This window comes from Pangasianodon hypophthalmus, chromosome 18, assembly GCF_027358585.1.
Source record: "Pangasianodon hypophthalmus isolate fPanHyp1 chromosome 18, fPanHyp1.pri, whole genome shotgun sequence".
Lineage (NCBI taxonomy): Eukaryota > Metazoa > Chordata > Actinopteri > Siluriformes > Pangasiidae > Pangasianodon > Pangasianodon hypophthalmus.
In genome coordinates this window covers 14,895,926-14,916,894 of record NC_069727.1, presented here as the reverse complement: position 1 = coordinate 14,916,894, position 20,969 = coordinate 14,895,926, and the positions used below count along the sequence as shown (strand labels likewise).

Below are 20,969 nucleotides of genomic sequence, written 5' to 3'. Positions count from 1 at the left end.
GCAACAGGTATAAATATTGCTGTAAAGACAAGCGTGTGAGAGAAGGCACGGTTCGTGAGCAGATATATTTTAAATATGACAAATGTCAGTATGTAATGACAGGCAGTAAACAGGAAGAGAGTGAGAGAGAAAGAAAAAGAGGAACAGCTTAAACAAGTAGTGAAGGTAAATACCGCCATTTTACGAAGCCGAGATTAAAATAGAATTTTCTAGCAGTAAAACTGATGTTTGACGATTACGCTGCAAGGTTATAAAACCAGTTACCAGTCTGTCCTGTCAAATGTGACATGATGGGAAGCATTTATGTAGAGGGAAATGTTACACATTTAAATGGCTTCTGTGCTGCTTTCAAAAGGTGTGACAAAGGAATGGTGGAAAAAGGCAATTCATTAGGTCTTCAATTCATTACGTGTCAGTGTAATTTCAGAAGGAGCTTCAATCCATTACGTGGTGCGAGTCAATTTCCACTCTTGTTTGGTGCCAGGTTTATATATCCAGCCTTGACAATTTCCCCTACTGAACCCAAGGATGTTTGAGAGATATAGTGAAAAAAGCCTAATTAAAACAAAGTGTGTTCTTCATGATAGGTGCATAATTGTTGCAGTGAATCAGTGTGTGTAATTGAGGTTGATTTTTTCTTGTTTCCTGTTACAAGTTGTCCCGTAAATGGATAGATTTGCATTTTGTGTTGTTGTCTATGGACTACCATACTGACAGCACAGTGTCAGCCAGAATCCTTTTTCAGATTCATTTCAGCATGCCGGTGTGACAGCCTTTTAACAACATGATGGCATAATGAGGTTTTTTGGAGCTCAATAGTGGTGGCTGCTCTGTGAATTGTAAGTGTAGTAATGTTTTTTTTTATCTGTGTATGTAAGACCATAACCAGTTATAGACTTCAGGTTGTGCATATGTGGCATTCCAGGGAAGCTATAGCTTTAAATACAGTTTTTAACTTCAGGATGCTTGGCATGTCCTTCTCTGAAATCTAAGCATGCTTGTAAGCCGAGATCTCGCTGCTTTAGCGACTAGGCTCATTATTGGTCACATCGGTGAGCTACATCTTCAGGTCTAATGTCCTTATATAGGCTTTGAATTTGTCACTGACTAGAACACTCTAGGCAGCATGAATCGCTGAATTTTTTACGCTATGAATCACGTCATTGTGCCTGCTAGTTAACAGTGACTGCAAAATGACTAAACAGGCATTGCCTTGCTTTTAGAAGCATACATTCATATAGTTCTGCTGCACGCACTATCCTTTAGCAGGTTTGTAGTTTTGTCACTTTAAACTCAGTTGTGCTAGAAAGCTTTGCTGTTGCATAATTGAGATCCTTTGTGAGCAGCGTAATGACCGTCTGAAGTGTGAAACACCTTTCTTTGTTTCCTCCCAAAGGCATCATTAGGCACAGCTAAGGAGGACGATAAATAGAGAGAGTCATCTGAAGGCACAAAGTGAAGTTGTTAAACGATTCTCTGGAGCGTGCTAGTGCATGCAGGGAAGTGCAATGGCTCTAGTTCACTGAAGCTCAGGGCCTGTCTCATTGTAACATCTATGAGTTCCCTCTCTCTTTCTCGCCCCTCCCGTCCTTCCCAATGTCGATTTCCTCTGTTCCTGTTGTCTGACAACAATTAATGGCCTTTGTGGGAGCCTCTCTGGCCCCCTTGGTTTGTATTGAGTGTCCGTTCACCTTGTCCCGGGCAGGCTGCAACACGAAGGCTCTTGTTCTTCAATGTGCCTATTTGTCACTGGGAAAGAGGTGGCCATGCCTGGCACTAAATCGCCACCTGCTATGAGCAAATTAAATATTGAATCATGCTATTGACTCGGAGATCTAATTTGAAGCGATTGCGGATGAGCAGTAATGACTCACAGAAAGAGACTAGGTGTTTTCATCTGCACTACAAGCTTCCTGTTAGGGGAGAGATGATCACCTGGATGAGGGATTGTGAAGTGGGTCAGTGTTACCTGGATGGTATACTGGGAAAGACAGAGCTTAAACATAACTTGCTTCTGTGTGTTTTTGCTGATGGTTGCATGTTTGCTGTGAGATTGGTGTCAGTTTGTTCACAGCCACTCAGAATGTTGAGGATGTGACCAACTCAGCCATGGAGCAACAAATCAATACTGTCCACAGACATATAAGAGCCTTAAATATGGAGAGCAATAGTTATACGTAAGACTTTAACCCAGTGTCAAGGTAATGGTTATATGAAATGGATTGAGAAAAAATTTGGCGAGAAAAGAGAGAGAATGTGTATGTGAAATGAAAAATATCTATGAATAATCCTGCCCATAGGAAAGTGGCGTGTAGGCATTGTTGCTTTGCTTTTCCACTAGCTGAACTGGATCTGACAGAAGCACTGGTGAAGGACAGGTTTCAACAGGAGGGACTGAGAGAACAGAATAATGATTTTCCAGGAGTGTGTGCATGCGGGGGGTGTATTACTCCTGCAGCTACACATTTCGATACCAATAACCTCTCCATGCTCCTGGCAAGTCCCTGCAAGACAGCGAGAATCAGACACTGTCCCTCATCTAGCGTGCCGCCTCTCCAACAGATCCAAGCACATCACACCCGTTCTGCCAGGAATGAAATGAACATTCAAATCCTCCGTGTCAATATTTGCCGATGGGCTCTGTTCAGTGCTCTGATATTGAAAGCTGCCGTCATGCTCTAGAGGGCGAGCGACTACACGGCAACTCACCATCACACATTAATAACAGGAAGACTACAGATGAGAAAAGCAAGACTATTTCACTTTCTCCTCTGCTAGCAGTGTTGCAATGAGCTGTTGCCAGCATCCAAACAAAACTGCAGATGTTGTTGAAGAGTCCAGCACAAACATGGGAAAAGCTGGGCAGCAATCAGCTAGCTCAGGTGTGCTTCATGTACTGAGTGAAGTGAAGGCTATAATAAAAAAAAAAGAACCCTATTATGGGCCATTAGAATTCTGTATTGATAGACCAGCGAGAGGAGAAGAAAAGAAAGTAAGGCCGTAATGTAGGGCTGCTGAGTGGACTTGTGGTTAATTAAAACTGAGAATCCAATTGGAGCACCCTGTTGTATGGTCTTATCTCAGATCTCCCAGGTTCAGTGAGTCAAGGCCCACTTTTTCCATCTGCCAGATTTCTTCTCCAGCTCCTCATCAGACACAAACTCAGACTAATTAAATGCTGAATGCACAAATGGGGCTGCACACTGTTTTTGTGCCTGTTGTATATATTCACTTGTTCTAAGAGTGTCGTCACATATGCAGTGTTGACTGGAGCCCTGGTGCATTTTTCTCTGTGGTTTGTTTTAAAAGTAAGAACACGGTAAGCGTACTTGGGTGCAGAACAAATTAACCCTCATGGGCAAATTGGTTTCAGTCTGGTTCCAAGCAAACTCTAGCACAGTGAGAAAGTGATTTGATTCTGAATCGACCTAACTGCAGGAAGTGAATCAAACATGCTGTATTTTGGGTTTGGCAGCATTCTTCCGTAGATGTGAGCTGCTAAACTGAGCTGCGAGGCACAAACTGAGATGTACCGCTGCAGAAATGCCATATGTTCTGTATATTTCGACTGACAAACCAAAAATAAATATAAAAGAAATATATGTAATTATCTTGTAATTTTTTGAGCACACTGTGTTGTCCATGCTCGGTTGATTTTATGATTTTTGTGTGCATTTGGTTAAGGTTTATTTTATCTTTCTCCCTCGCTGCATTTCTGACCAATGAATTAAGGAGTATTATGAAAATATTTTCAGTCCCACACACCGCAGTTTCTTTCTTTTTTTTTGTTTTTTTGCATTTTGGTTTGTTTCAGTATGTGCAATGTGAAACCAAATCAAACCAAAACTATCAATTTTGCTCTGATTCGGACTCAGCGAACAGACTGATGTGGATAAAAGTGTGGTAAGTCTCAGTCTTGTTTCAGAGTAGCCAGTCTGGAAGTTTTAGTCCCCTGTGGCAGCCTGTGGCAGGAAGACTTTCCATTTTGCCCTGCTGTTGATTGTGAAGACCTTTGCTTCTGAATAGTGAAATATGTATTATTGTTAAAGCACATTTTATTTATCTTTAAATGGTTGACCAAGAAGCAATATTATCAAGTAAAACTTAAGCATGACCAGACTACAATTTCTCAACAGCCGGTTCAACTTCAGCAGATTCCTTTCTCTGAATAGTCAACTTCAGTCACATTCAATCAGCAGTGTAGCTGTCACCTCATTCATTTAATGGTTGCTGCTGGTTTCGGTATCCCCCCTCTTCTGGCCTGTGCTATTACAGTGAAATGAGGCACCAACTCACTGCCTCAGGCACAGGGAACAGAGGCAGGGGGATCCTTTTGTCTCCACAAACCTCGGTGTTTACACAAAGTTTTAAAATGTATATGAAAAATGCCGTTTATGACTCTGATATGGGACATTTTTTTATTGCTATAGCAAAACTGGACTGCTTGTAGAGAGTACCTATTTTATCATCCTCACTCTCTCTACTGAGACATGTTTAAAAGGAAAAAAAAAAAAAGAGAGAGATTCACACCTCCAGAGATCTTAAGTAGATTGACCACCGCTGTAGTAATGCCGAAACTGCCTAATGCTTAGAGGTAATTCAAACTGCCTGCTGATCTGGTTGTTTATTCATGACAGATGATGGCTGGAGCTCAGGATTAAGAGCTAGTTGGGGATTTACCGGCTGTCCGTGGGGCTTTGTTAATAAATGAGGACTCTAGGGGTGGCATAAGAAAGTTACAACCCATGCTCTTTTGTTTGTTTCTTTGTGGTGCCCTGTTGCATGGTAGCTCCTCCTTCTTGCCTCTCTTAAAGGAATAATGCCTCTTTTAGAGAAAAAATGGCTGTCTGTATGGAGTTGCAGCACCTCCATCATGTCCTGCTGGGTGCTGGTACACTCGAGTACAAGGGCAGCACTTGCCTCTGTGTGGCTGCATCTTTGTAGCTGCATCTGTCCCTGCTCTATTGTTTGGAAGAGTCCATCTGCTGGCCTCTCTCCACCACAAAAAAGCGATCTCTCACTCCCTCCCTCCCTCTCTCGCGCGTCCCAAAGCCTGCTGCTTGCACAGGCAACCCCCTCAACTCCCCTCCCCCTCCTATCAGAGTGTGCCAGCTGTCCCATTTCCCTCTCATCCCCTCCCTCTCTCTCTCTCCCTCTCTCTCCCTCTTTCTTTCTCCACCAACTCTCCTGTCCTTCCAGTCCCCCCCCAATGCCTTCGAGGCCCTGCTCCCACAGGAGCCATAACACAGCGATATAGAGTGGATAGAGGCAGACAATCCGTGCAATACAACACAGCAATAAAAGACTCTGGCAGAACTCCTTAACTGCTATCGAGAAAGTCACGCTCTGACATGTTCTTTTAGAACATTGGATAAGTTACACGGTTCAGCAGCAGCCAAAAGTCTTACCCTTGTACATCTAAAAGATGGATTTTTGCTTTGCTTCTGCTAATCACTTGTACTGCAAAACCCTCATCTTGTTCCATCTCAATGTGTGGAAATGCCAGTTGTGAGTATTGATCACTGTATCCTGAGGGTGCTGTAAAATTAGATGTATAATCAGCTACCACGTGCCTGATGAATTCAAACCATAATAAAAGCTTTCGGAATGATAAAAAGTCCTCATTTCAGTGGTGATGGCAAGATAGAGTTAGGCATTGAGCTGCAATAATTCTCAGCAGATGCCCTTCGTCTTTGCTGAACAAACAAGTTAATAGTGGCATTTGCCTGGACCACGCTGGGAATTATTACAGTGCTTCAGGCCTGCAGATCTGTCCCAAAAGCCTCAGGCCTCACAGCTCATAGTAAAAACACTGCTGCACTGCTACCACACATAAAACATGGATCAGGCATTCTGCTGGAAAAGAAAAAGAGGACTAGAGGAACAAGAAGAGAAGAGAAGACAGAGAGTGATGGAACTTTTGTAAAGCAGTAATGATAGACATTAACCAGACGATAATTAATACCACATATAATGACCTGTGCACAGAGCCTCTGCCATTTCTCTTCTTCTTGGTAACTCCCTTTAGGGGGCAATACTAAGAATGATCAGTGTCTCCATCGCTCTATAGCTCTGCTCATGCCTTTCACTTCATATACAGAATTTGACCTTTCTGTGGTTGCTGATTGTTGCCATGGTGAGTCAATAGGCTCCAGCAGGCTGCAGTCTCCCCGGGCCGGGCCGGCCGAGGACGGAGGTGAGCAAATAAATGTCCTCATTATGTCAGAGGCTGCAGATTCCATATCGCTCCTTTCAGAGTCACTCCTATTGCAGCATAATAGTAAAGACCCCTGTGCACAGTCCGAGCAACAGAACCAGTCCTGCTTATTTTACAGGCTGTGCTGATAACAGGGGCGGCAATTTATTTCTGCTGCGATGATGATACACTTTTGAGGCTTGGACAAGGAAAAAAAAACATTTTTTGACAAGGGCCTTAGTTGTTTAATGTAATGTCACATTGAAAATTAATTTCATGACACACTGCAGTCATATTAGCCTAGGTTTTACATCGAATAACATGGTGCTAAAAGAGAACTTTCCAGAAATCCAGTAAGACTCCATCCACACTCTCACTTCATATTTGCCTGAAGGCTACATTTAATGTATCAGCAAAGAGAGATGGAAGAGAGTAGAGAGATGGAAGAAGAGAGAGTGAGGGGTGGATAAGAGTGAAGGAGTAGGAGCTGTGTGCTCAGGGAAATATGACTTGAATGTGCCATGCCTGCTAGAACTTTAAGTTGATACTGGCATTCACATGCAGTGCTCAGAGTACAGCAGCAGAACAATCCTGCTGTCAATCATTAACGTGACAAAGCTTCCAAATACCTCTCCTCAATTTTTTCTTCATCTTTGTTTTCGGGCCCCCGATGAGCAGTTGGAGGATGAAGCGAAAGTGTAGCGCCATGCGAGAAAGGAAGGAATGTAAAATGCATCAGGTTGAGCTGCTGAATGTTTGATGGCACTGAGGGCCCTTCAGACCTTGTTTGCATGCATTAGCGGACGTCTGTGGACCCTGGCTTGGCCAGATGCAATTTCCAGTGCCACGGAGGGCGCTGACCTCCAACAGGCTGCTCTGAAGCTAAGAGCGGCCCTGATTATGTTTTCATAGGCACGAGCCTGTCGTTTCTAAGCTCCTCACATCTACAGGCCCACAGGGACCAGTTCAGTTCATTTGGAACCTGCCACTCTTCAGTGCAGATACAGTATGAATTTGTAGCAGGATTGCTGATGTCTTTATTGAGCTCATTCAAGTTTCAACATATCCCGAGCTTTATGATACTGGCATCATGCCTGTTTTTGCATTGCAGGGTTTTTCTGTTGTACGGACATAAGAGTCCTGCCCAGCCCAACATGTGCACAAGGACCGATTTGTCTTTTTTATTAATTTTATAGCGCTTTTCAGCCGAACAGTGTGATGCATCCCAGTATAGTAACACATCTGTGATCCCACATTTTATTGTTGTTTCTGTTGGTACCACAAGTACAAATCAGGGGCATATGGATGGAGCAGGGCAAACAGTGTATTCATTAATTAATAGCCGATTATCACTTGGCTGTCATTTTAAAAGAAAATACTAGCTAGGTAGGGAACACCTTCTGAGTTTTTGCTTCGTGTATTTTTATTATATTTGAGCGTTGTCTTGAAAGTTTGCACTCAGCATTTATTTCGTATTTCACTATAATGTATTATTGCTACACTTCATTTTGATCACTTGCCATTAATTCTGCAGGCCAACAAACTGTTTCTCATTCTTATTAGTTAGACAAGTGACACCACCACACACAGTTTGATGTTAAATAAGCTAATTCCATGTTGTTTTTATTTTATGTCACAAAACCTTGTTAGTGAAATATGAGATTTATTTTGCTGCTCATGCCAGTCACTAGTCCCCATCCCACAGCCTCCAGAGACCACATTCTACATTCACAGGTACTGTTATATGATGAAAAACGGACACAGGGAGTCAACCAGAGTATGAATATTTCTGGATTTTTGGATTTGAAAAGCATTAATACACCTCTGTGCCATTTTCCCTTGAATGACTTCTAAATATTTCTCTATACTGTGATTGTTTTAAATGCACAACACCGTAGAGGATTAAAAGTAGTTAATATATTCTTAGAGCAGTGAGCCCTCTCTGAGTGTGTCATGGGATTTGCAGCACCTGGTGCACTGTGGTACTTCCTGGTTTTGTGGTCTCTCCTCTGCTTGAGGATGATGGGAGATGACAGGAAGCAGGCGGGATCTCTTGTAATGAAGCTCTGACTAAGCAGGAGGGAAGGCTTCACAGCGACTACACTGGCTTGTCATACACTGAAGATGCATTAAATGCTTGAGAAATATAAGCAGCAGTTAAGCACAGCAGTATTGTAACATTCTGTTCTCATACGCAAGGCCACTGGTTTAAAAATAAGGCCCAGTTTTATTGCTTATTAGTTGTTTGCTAAAATACATGAAGGCTTAATGGACTGTTGAAATTTTAATTTAAGCCCATTGACATTTGTTATTTATATTTCAAATGCTTTAGTAATGGTTTGCATTCTCTGCACACCCACGCACACACGCTTGATGGAAGCTCCTGCGCTTGACAGATATGAGATGTGACGATTTGACTGTAATAAGCAGAGGGGAGTATCTCACTCTGCGAAGTGAAGGGGAATTAGAGGCATGAGATTGAATCATTCTAGTCTGAGAAACTAGAGTCTGTGATGAGACTAATGTGCCACAACAGGGTACATTTCTATTCTCTTCTCCCCATGCCTGAATCGGCTACATACACACATTGGTCTGCTGGCTTATAGAGAGTTACGAATAACATATCTGAATGCTAATTATTGCTAATGATGCTGGAAAACCAGTAGAAGTCTGTTAACATGCTGTATTGATAGTCTTGCTTTTCCTCATGCTTAGAGTGACATTGCATTGCCAAAAAAAAACAACCCCCCCCCCCCCAAAAAAAAAAATTCCTTAAACAACACCCAACAACAAATTTAATTATCTGCTGAATGTTAAATAACGCCCAAAATAATGAATGTTTCCATTTCCAACATGATTTTTTTTCATGATTCGCTTTGCTTTGGAACATAATGAACTTTTGCATGGAAATTAATGGGACAAGAAGCAAGTAATCTCATTTAATAACTCCCTGCAGATTTCCTGAAAATAACTAGAAACTATTCATCCTTAAATGTGAGGATTAGTCCATTAGCCTATTAGAATATTCTTGCTTTACTCTGGGCTATGGTTCATGTTTTGTTATATATATATATATATATATATATATATATATATATATATATATATATATATATATATATAATATGAACCTCACTACTGAGCAAGAGACAGCCATTTTCAGCAAACTGTTCTAGCTTTGTGCCAGACAGTGAAAAGCATTTCTTTGTACTTTTGAGAATCATCCCACCAAAATGCAATAAATAACTCCCAATGAAACAAAAGCACATGTTAATTTTGACTGTGCAGAAAGTTCTGCTAGTGCACCACTTTCGCCAAACATCAAAACACCTTTTTCTCGTACGTTAATGTTGTGCATTCCAATGAGTTCATAGTCAGAGGAAGGAAAATTAGACCTCAGGCATGTATAATTTGCATTTAAATGGATTTATTGTCTACAGATGGCGTGACGGGCAGCGGCCACACTATCAAATTGTTTTCTGTAGAAAGAAGTCAGCAGTTGGGATTTAATTTAGCTTTTACCATAGACGGACGCATCAGAAGCTTCAGTGGACAGCGGTGGCATTTGCTATTTCTAAAGTGCTGTAATGAAGGATCTGTGTGATGTGTATCTAAACAATGCCAAAGAAAATATATTAATTATAATCACTCTTTTATTGACTCATAATGCTCAAGATAAGCTGCTGTTGTGTCTTATTTTCAGGGCCAGTGCAGCTTTTCATGTGTCTGGAAGGATTCAGGATACTGATTGTTACCATAGCAGCAGTGGTAATAACAATAATATGAAAACACTGTACACCAGTGTTAACACTTCTGATGACATGAAGTAAACATTAAAGCAATGTTCTCTCAAATGCAGTCAGTTTTTGAATATTTTTAATATAAGTTTGATTAAATATGCACTATTACTCGTGTGGAATAAGATGTCAGCTCAGCAAACAGCTTTTGTGATACAAGGTTGCTTGTCAGGTTTATTCCTGCACCAGATGGGCGCGCTTGTTGTTACGCATGCAGTTTCAGCTGCACCCTACTCGGGACAAGGTTTCCTGGAAATATGGCGTCTGTCAAATGCCAGATCTAAATACAGCACCCTTCTTTTGTTTTGGCTCCATTCACCAACATGGTCTTTGAGTTGTGAAAGGCTACGCAAAAACACTCTCTTAATGGCAGACTCTTTCCTTTTTTTTTTTTTTTTTTTTTTTGCTTATGGCCACATTATATCATGTGTTGATTGATTGCCACCATAAGATACCCTGGCATCCAGACACCAGGGTGCATGGGAGGCTGGCCAAGAGCCCAGAGTTTGGCGTAAGGATCTTGGTACCCGTTCAGAAGGCTCTGCCAAAACACTCACACACACACACTCACACACACACACACACACACACTCCTGGATTATCTCTTTCCCTTATGGAAGTATCTTGAGTCAAGGCTTTTTTTTCTTTAGAGTGCCATCAGTAGAGATGGCTTCCACTAGAGACAAACTGGGTGTGTATTGCTCTTTGCGTACTGTCCTAGCAGCCTGTGGTATTTGATTGACATGTCGAGGCCTTGCTAATAACGTGTCTTTTCTATGGCGGTCTTTCATGGGTGCCATGATTCATACACACATGGCTATGAGGCAGGGAGAGGTGCTTCATCAACTGCAGCGGGTTTTCCCCCCAAGTTTAATTTCAGTCACCCCAGCCACGATCCCAATAATCATTTGTATCATTCACCATTTCTGTCCAATACTGAGAACGTGATGTAATGGAGTTTCACTCTAGATTTACTCCTTTACATTTATCTAAACAACTGAATAACTGAACTCGTAAGAGTAGTACATTAGATTTAACTGGGGTACTGAGATGATGGATGCCTCTAGACAGGGGTTAGTTTTTAACTACCCACAAACAACACAGCACATCCCAACTGCTCTATAACACATTTCATTTTATATGTGAAGTAAAAATAGTCATTTCACCTTGCTGTTTTAGTTATTCTACACACACCTCTGCTCAAGACCCCGTGAACTGCCTTATCAAGCTGTCACTCATCTCATATGCTGCCAGTGTCACCACTAACTTTTGAGTGGCCAAAGGATCAGGGATGTTACCCACTTTAAAGGAACATTTCAGTCCAGACCTCAGAGTTCAATGGCAAGTTAATGCTGATATTCAGGCTTTTTGATGCCTTCTGATGGGAGTCAGGGATTACTTGAATGAATCATCAAGCGCTCAAAGAGAAGTTAGTGCAAGCACTTTCTGAAGATTGGGCCGACATTGGAGAGATTTTCCTCTTCCGTTAAATGAACACAGTCTGTTAATCATTAGCACCCGAAATGAAAAGGCAGCAGCATCATGACCATTGACGAAAGGGAATAGGGAAGATGGTTGATTCATGTTTTGAATCGAGAGAAATGGGGGCTGGAACAAAATGATTCCTTTAGGCGCCACTCTTAACTGCTGTTACTGAATTTAGCCTAAGCACGCTCCTAATAAGAGCTATCTATCATCACCCATCTCAGTTCTTTGGTATCCTGCAACTACACACAGCAATGACAGGGTTATGAGAGAAACTGACAATCACCCTTTCTTCCCCTTTCCACACACACACACTCCGACTGCCTGTTCTTCACAGTGATCACCATAACAACACCTGCCTGCGGTGTGCATTTTGATTGGGTCCAACTGCCACATTCATGCTGGGAAGTAGTCCTTTTATGTAGTGGGTTTGTCAAGAAGTGTTACACCGGCACACACACACACTACAGAAAAAAGGGATTTTTTGCATGTTATTGTTCTCTTTGTGGACATGTATTAATCCAGCTTAGTCTCTAATGGACTCCAACTATATTGTGCAATTATTTCAAGCATAAATGATTGATTTATTTGTCGGATCACGTCAGTATAATAATGGCATGTCATGATGACATGTTTGACTTAGAATCTACCCTTGCCATTTGTTTTCCCGAAAGATAGCAATTTACTTGTTATTTTGCATCAACTTTAAAGCTGGCAACTCCGTGGGGCAATTATAGCCTCAGAAACAGTGTTGTTATCGCCTGGTGTTACACTTCACACTTTGTATACATTAACTGAGGCCTCTTTCAGCTTTAGAATCCACAGTGCAGGGTTTCTAATGGCATAATATGACCAATTAAGTTTTCCCTTCATAAACACGCCTCTGATCCCAGATGAAGTGTGGCTTGGCAGCTCGCCTGTAGCCATAGTGCAGCAGGATGGTGAAGTGCACATAGTGTGAAAGGTAAACAGTCAAAAGATGGCCTCCTTCATAAAGCTCTTGTTTGCCTTGACACCACAAGTCACCTCACTACAAGACAGAAAAGCTGCTGTGAAGGATGGAGCTTTTTCAACAGTTTTCTCCCATTTTAGTCATTTCCCCTCTTATTTTGTTAAATTTTGTGTTTATAATATGTGTTCATAAGAGTGTATACAAGTGTATTTGTGTGTATTAGTGAGGGGTAATGAAATGGGTGACCTTTGAAAGAGTCACAAATGCGCTGGGATGAACAAATGGGGACGTTGGACCAGATGCAAGCTGGTGCTGAGGTTGCCTGTGGATTACATTGATTCCCTGAAACAATGGCGACTACCACACACATTGTGAAGACATTAACAAATAACACCAAGCAAATGAGCCTTTCATTGACATTCTTTTCATTCATTTCATCAACAGCAGGCTTTTGGGTGCTTATAGGACATGCTGGGACATTTAGCATTTTTAAAAGACCCTGGTCAAAACTTTTTTGCCCTTCTATCTTCATTAATCTGAGCCCTGAATCTGGGTTAATTTACTTCTAGCGGTTAGCCATTTTCAGTCCATTTACAAACAGGCACAGAGTGTAGGGATGTAAAGCAAGGTCTCTTCTTTGAGCTGGCCTTCATAGAAATCATAGATTCTAGTGCATCAGTGTCCATTAAGGTGTAGCATAAGGCAAAAAAGAAAACAGGAATAGAAAAAAATGATCCTGAAGCGAAGAGTTGTAGCAGAATGAGAGGAGTCGATTCTGTTATTCAAAGTGATAGGATTATAGGGCAAAGATCTACTTCAGTGAACAGACTTAGAGAAGGCTCTAAGAGGTGGAGAGTGTGTATAAATCAAACTCACAGCTGGGTACTGTATTACAGAGAAGCATGAAAATGACTGTTTATGTCTGTCAAGAGTTCACCATCTCCGTATGAATAGTTTCTAGAATCAGAAATGTGTTAGATAGAGCAGAGATATTCTTGCAGTGAATGAATATCTAAAATATAAATAATAATTTTTATATATAATTTTTCAGTCTCTCAGTCATCTAACCATGATCTTTTTATCTAAACCACAATCCTTTTGTCATCTATTACTACATGAAAAACCAAAGAATCTTCAACACAAAAGAGACAAGTGGTTGTTGAGCTGCACAAATCAGGTAATGGATGCAAAAAAAATACATAAGCAGTTAAAAATAGCATTATGCACAATTAGGATCATAACAAACAGGTTTTACATGTCTGAAACAGTAAGAACTTTGCCATGAACACACTGCTTTCATTACATTTATTTTTCCATCCTCTTTTAACTGCACGTGAAATTGAATGCCAGAACGAGAGGTAGAATGAGCTAAGAAAGGGGAGAGGGAAGGAAAGCACCCTGGTGTGTTACTTCTAAATTTTTTTCTTCTTGTAGGTCATGCTGATTAGTGCGGATTCTGGCACAAAGCAAGAATTTAGTTTCCTCTGAGATCTGAAGCTCTGTTCAGCTCCATATAATACCCCCAGCACCATCACTACCACCATCACTTTCCCTCGTCGCCTCCAGGATCTCATCACCCCCCACCCACATCCCTTCTCTACAGCCCGAGTTCCCTGATCCCATAAATTCAGAGTGCACTGGGCCGCCCTGACTGCCTGATCCCCCTCTATAAGACACAACAGAAGCTGCTTTCCTGATTAGGCATGCAGGGGGGAAAGCAGAGGCTTCTAAATGAATCTCAAGCATTCTGCTATTTTCTTTCACTGAATGGGGCTGTCAGTGTGTGTGTGTGTGTGTGTGTGTGTGTATATACAAGACCCTCTGCACTCAGCCTAGGTAATTGTGAGTCCACCAAGCTGTGAAGGCATTGAGCATTGCCTCCCTACTGCACAGACACTCTGCAGAAAAAAAACTAGAAAATGCAAGCTGAATCTAATCAATTTGGTCTATTTGTTTATTTATTTTTGCTCTGCTTCAATGCAAACAGATTATTTTCCCAGCCTAGCCTCAGAGCCTGATGTAATATGGTGCAGAGTAGTGCATGAGAAACATGATATATCTTTAAAGGAGCGACACATTTAAAATAACATGAAGAGTATTGGATTGTGCATGTACCGTGGAATATCATTACACCTAACGTGACTTCCTCATCATTACTGAAGCTCTTTTATATTTGTAACTCAGCCAGTGAGTATTATTAGCAACAGAAGGAGAGGCAGCACTTGAAGGACATACAGAATATATTCATTTACTTTAAGGGTATTTTTTTCAAGGCTGGCCAAGTGAAAGGGGAGCAGGAGAGTGAGTGAAATGGCCTCCCATGCTGGAATGGCTTAATATGAAAGGCCCTGCTCCCCCTCCCCGCGTCCACGCAGTTCATAGAAAACGATAAAAGGCAAAGAGAGAAAGACATGGGCAGTGGAATGGAATATAAAATATTTAGTGTGCCTCCTCTTTCAGTGGTGGGAGTGTGAACTGTACTTATCTCTGCTTTGGATTGTTTTTTTGCTCCTTTAGAGTAGTGGGTGGAGTGAAAGACAGAGCGAGCAAGAAAGAGATACGGAGGAGAGAAGGACACGATTAGGACAGATCTGTAGCTTGTGAGACAAGTAAGCTTTCAGGGAAGCAATAGACTACACATGTAGTTTGTGCAGGTTTTGTTTTCAAGGACAAAACAAAGGGCAGAATGTGCTATTTCATTTTCTGTTTTGCAGAACAGGCAGAGAAGAGTAGCTGAACGAATGAGTAAACAAATAAAAAATAGGCCAGAATTTAAATTTCAAATGTTTGAAGTCCTAAATTTCCATAATAATCTCAGCTGTTAAATGCATGAACTATTAGATTTCACTTGAGTATTTCATGCAATACTTCAGTCTTTACTTTTCAAAATTCACACCTCATATGTGTTCAAATTAAAAATGTGTTGTGGTATTGCTGAATGTGCTGAATGGTTTTTATCCTATTTATAAAACTTAACTGGTCCAGCTTTGCAAATGCAATTTTGTAAACTCAGGAAAAAAAAAATTGCAGTGTAAAGGCTGCAGTGGATGTAAGCTTTCTAAACAATGTAAGCTGATGCACTACAAAGTAGAAGAGTAGATTAACTCTAAAGTGTTTTGGTTGCTTTGTGCTCGTCTGCTGATTGGGAACAAACAGTTGTTTTGTTTTTCATCTCTAACCTTTGCCTCCTATATGTATGTTTGGTTGTGCTGCAGATATGGGGACTCGGGGGTGTTACTTTTTCCTTTCTTCCACAACCTTTCTCAATCTCCCCCCTCTTTTTGTGTGTGACAGAAGCTAGCTGTAAGAAGTTGTCCTGTGGGGACGCCGGCCAAGCCGCTCTCCCTCATCAAGCCTCCCAGCCAGAGCATCGCCATCTCCGTGGTGCCAGCCAAGGCATCTGTTTCCATGGTGACCGCACACATTAACGGACAAAAGGCGGCGAACTCTGACGCGCTGCAGACATCCCCCATCAACCTGCAAACGGCCAACCGAGCGCACAGACCGGGGGATCTGTGCCACTCACAGGTACCCCCACACACAAATACCACACTACACACGAGTGCTTAAAAAAAGTTAGAGAAGAGGTCAGAGTTGGGGCTGCATGATGAGGAAGTACAGCTTGAGTGATGTAACGGAGGTGATAGAAAGGTCTTTAAACTCAGGCACATTGACTCCCAACTGCAAATCCAAATGTTTTTAACAGATAACAACTTAATCCAGGACATGAAATCTTCATCAAACTGTAGAGGTATGTGAAAGAGGATGAGGCAGGAGTATTAATAAAACTACCTATACACCAGAATTCTCTGTTACCTTCTAAACTAACTTTTGAAAATCGTTTTTGTATGCTGTTGATATCTGAGCTCTGTGTATTGGTCAATACCCGATGCTGATTCACAGCCATCATCCTCATAGTAATCTAGCCAACTCTCTGCAAGCTTTTGTTGCCAAGTTATGAGAAATATCACAGGCATTATGGTGTCCTATATTCATGTGTACTGTTAAACATCAGGCATGTTGATGGCATAAAATATGTCATTAGACTGAATCGGAGAATGTAAAATCCAGTCATTTAATGATTCTGTGTTTCAGGCCAAAACTTACGTTCACTGTTAGCTTGTTGCATCTCTTACTTTTTTTACACAACGCCACTGTAAAGTGGTATGAGACAGCACAGCTTCTCAAAAGCTTAAGGTAGTCACACTCTCTGCAATGTACGATGATCTTAACTTACAGTACTTTTGGGAAACTGGGCCTAGAACAGAATACAATAGAATAAGCAAGCCAAGGAGCGAGAAAAACTCTTTTAAAATGGTGCTATGAAGGAAGAAACCTTGGGATGATCCAAGACTCAGCAGGGGGAGCCCATTCTCTCCACTGTGAATCACAAGCTCGTAGCAATTATTCTAATGATATATTACAGTTTTTTATTTTATTTTATTTTTTTTTACATAAAATAACCTGGGATCTAAATTAACAATAGAAAAGACAACTTCCATTTAGCCTCGCCTCCACAACCACAACAAAACACCATTGATTATATTCATAGATTGTAACTTCATCAATTATATAGCTGGCTTTTACTTCCATAGCACTGCCCTTAGACTGTAGGAACTTGCAGGGACGGTCTGTCAATTGATTTTGGAAATACTAGGAGCTGTCTCGTCTCTAGTCTTTTAAAGAGTAAGTGTTTTATAAGCACAATTTAAAACTGTATAGAACCAGGGCAAGACAGAAACCACACCTTAGAAGAATTGCACCTCACTCTGTGAAGCTATTTCAAGACATATGTAGAAGCCTCGTGTTCACGTCGCATGGGTATGTGTAAATAAAAAAAAAAAAATTACAAGTTCATAAATTCAAATTCTAATTCTTGGCTCTTAAAGAAAACTCATACTATTGCAGTAATTGAAAATCCTAACGAAGAGAGCAGTAGCAAATAGCAGATCTATGACGGGTTAGAAATATATAATTATTATTATTTAATTTTGGTTTGTAGCCTATAGACCTGCTCAAAATGACTGCAGATGTATACTTTTTTTTTTCTTTTTTCTTTCAAGTATCCAGCAGAGATACCTTACAATCTCACATTTAGAGCAGTGTTTCCTCAGTGTGTCACTCCCTTCCTGGGGGGTATCCGTCTGAATAATTACCCCTCCGCTACCCTGTCCCTCCACTTCTCCCTGTCCAAGTCTCTTGGCCTTCCCTTCCCCCTCAGATCTGTCAGATTGAGTGAAAGGGAACAGGGAGAGGAGTCAGGCAGCAGGATGGTTTTACAGCTCTTTGTGGTTGTGGTGTTTAGTGTGCAAGCACATTGCAGTTTTTAACTTTTCCCAGTTGCCAGGACTCAGAGCTAGTTAGTAAAGCTCAAAAGCACAACAACACATATTTTAAGAATCAGAGCCAATTCCATGCCATTTGTGTTAGAGGAACAGTGATGGGTGATGGTTGGGGTCCAGGCCACCTGGCTTTTAATTTGGAGATCAATAATGAGTTGCAAGTGGATGGAGTGTGACACTGCATGAATGCACACATTAGGAGCATTGTTTCTGTGCACAAGTGTTTTGGGGAATTCGTAAGGGACTCAAGAGCTGCTTTGTGGTGACAGCAGGCTGATTCAGGTCAGCACTGAAACAAGAACATGCACAGCGACATCTGCCAGAATAGCACACGGTAAACAAACTGAACAGTTCAGTGAAAATATCGCCAGTAATATCTCAGTGTTTTAATCTGTATTTCTCCTTTAACTTCTGATGGATATGAGTGATGATAAAGAAGGAATTAAATTTAATTTCAAACAAAGAAATGAGAAGCAACTGCATTGCAACAAATTATGACATATATGATCTGATGATTCTGCACACCAGTGACAACAGCCTAAATATGTTCTTTCATCCAAATTATGGATAGTTCTTTCTTTAGATGATAATGCTACTACACAAATGGTCAAAATTTGCATTAATAGCACAGTACTAAATACTGGCTTTGATGCCAGTACCAGATAGTACAATACTGGTGGATTTCCTACAATATCGTGGAAGATCATTGGAAAATTAATCATTGGAAATAGTTAATAACAACAGACAGACATCTGTTTAAGACTTTGAGACTTGAAACTGTCAATGAATAAGCATGCAGAGGAATCCTGAGACATTTTGGGACAAAGTGATAAAAATAATAAGAATAATAATAATAAGAAACATTATTTTGTATTTGTTAAAGGTTAGCAGTTCAAAACTTGGAGTAATGTGACTTAGATGTTGCTTAGCAACCTGTGGTCAATGCAGTAATACAGATCTGGTGAAAAATATGCTTTTATTACAAATAACACATAGCTACAATGCTTTTCAACCATCAGACTGAATGGTCTGAACTAACTGTTGTATAAATAGAAGTTTTACACTGTAAGTGAAAGGAAAAGCAGAATAAATGTGGTTATAGTGATTTGTTTACATTTTTTTTTGGAATGGCTGTGTTGCAACACATGCAACATTAAATATTACTGTATTACACCACAAAACATAGTTACAAATAGTTTTGTGTCCAGTGGTGCTGTTATTAGTTCAAAGCTCTTGACCTAGATTTGGGATTAAAATAGCCACAGTGACAGAGTAATAATGGTAGCAAGTCACAAACAAATAAATATAACCAGACACCATTCCCACATTTCACAGTTTCAGTATGCTAATGAATAAGTGAAAATATAAATATATATTTTTGAGTTTTGAAAAGATGCATATTGTATGTCTGGTAGCTTGATCCATTGTCTTGGGGCAGCAACTGTAAAAGTCTGGCCACCTTTTTGCTTTAACTGAGACAGAGAAACAGTCAAAGTAAGCCTATCAGATGACCTTAAGTGTCTAGGGCCTGTATGTAGATTTAGAAAATTGGTAATATAAGAGGGATGCTGTCCATTAAGAGCTTTAAAAACAGACAATGAGACTTAAAATGAAGCTAAAACTGGGTGCTGTGATCTGTCCTCTGTGCATCATATTTCTTAACTAGATGCTTCAGAAAGGACTGATTGAGACCCATGTTTAGTGAATTACAGTAATCTCTTCTAAATCAAGAAGCAAGAGGAAAGTTTACTGTTCTGCTTTTGATAGCTGCTTGCATGTGTTTCTCACATTTAAGAAAGAATCAGAAAAGAATCAAGTCAAGTTAGAATCAGAAATGATCTCAAGATTTTTTGCTTGAGGATTAAGAAATAGCAGGCTACATACCAACAATTTTACTTATCAAACATGCACCCATAAAGTTTCAGAGATCAATGAGACACTCATTGTCGGGTGTCAAGGTAAGCTAAATCGGTGTACTGTCAGCACAGCTTCTGAACAGACTGACCTACTGGTAATACTTAGATTGAGAGAACAACTTGTAGTACAGTGGATCCCTGTGGAGCCAAGCAGGTAACAGTAGTTGATGGTAAAAATTCTCAATGTTAACTGAAAAGATTTAACCTCTGAAGTAGAGCTTTGGAATGCTAATGCAAGCCTAGCGTTGGCCAGCCTTGTCAGAGCGACACACACGAGCACAACACATGGCATTTAAATTGGATGCCATTGGCACTGCCTTTCCTGCACTTCGCTGAATAGTTTTAATTACACTGACAGTAAAAGTACCACACTGCTGCTTGATTAGTCCCCTTTCACATCCACATACATACGTTTGTGCATATATGTACACATGCATATTCAGCAGGCTTTCGTGTGATTTCTCTGTGGATGTGGGTAAACACAGCTGGGAGGCAGTGGTATCTGAGATTTCCTGCAGGAGTTACCAAGCAGGCAGTGACGGCTGAAGGCTCCTTGGGGTGCCACTTGAAACTGCTGGCCTTGCAGTAACTGAACGAGATGGGCACCATGCCCGCGTCTGTGCCTGTTTGCCCCACTAGCAGGCACTCGCTCCAACAGTCACTACTTAATGGTCTCCCATATATAAGTGGCACATCTAATGCTAAATGAATTGTCCAGTGACTACATGGGCACAGATGATTTATATGCCCTGTGATGGCTGCTATGCTTAGTTTTAGAAGATGACTATGCTGTATTGTGATCATGCTCAGCCTTCAGTCATGAGCTATAATAGATATTCATTCTTTTCACTTCATTTTGTAAATTTAGTGTGATCGAAGTCACTTCACACAACTCTCTTTAAGGGTACATGGCATGAATCATTTACTCGGAAAAACAGGCTGTACACTGTGTCCCGACTCCAGTTAAGGCAACTTCCATCCTTCGATGTGATTACCATTCAAACCCACCTTCTAAAGATAGGGAGGGTGTAAGCATGCAGGCTTCAGTGGAGAATTGTGTTTTGGTCGTTCACATCTCCCCCAAGTGGCCATCAGTGCCATTGTACACAACAGATCTAGTAGCAGCATCACTAAACTGCTGCTGAGAGAAGATTGTTGTAAATATTTATTTGCCTTCCTAATGCTGGAGAAGTTAGTTCATGTAGGTGGCTCTGTAGGAATGAGATATGATTCAGCTGACTGAGATTCTGAGATGTATTTTACACTTTAGCTCACTGTGTA

At 40.9% G+C, this 20,969-nt stretch overlaps 1 protein-coding gene across 5 annotated transcripts in view; it reads left to right on the top strand.

Moving 5' to 3' along the window:
- Window positions 1-20,969, top strand: part of phf21b (PHD finger protein 21B) — a 69,244-nt gene that overhangs the window by 31,731 nt on the left and 16,544 nt on the right. For 3 of the 5 annotated variants that reach the window (XM_026922958.3, XM_026922955.3, XM_026922957.3), the window contains one exon: window positions 15,725-15,958. In XM_026922958.3, the coding sequence (XP_026778759.1) occupies window positions 15,725-15,958 (234 nt within the window). The remainder of the gene's footprint in view (window positions 1-15,724; window positions 15,959-20,969) is intronic. The other 2 variants (XM_053241637.1, XM_053241638.1) reach the window with 1 other exon arrangement.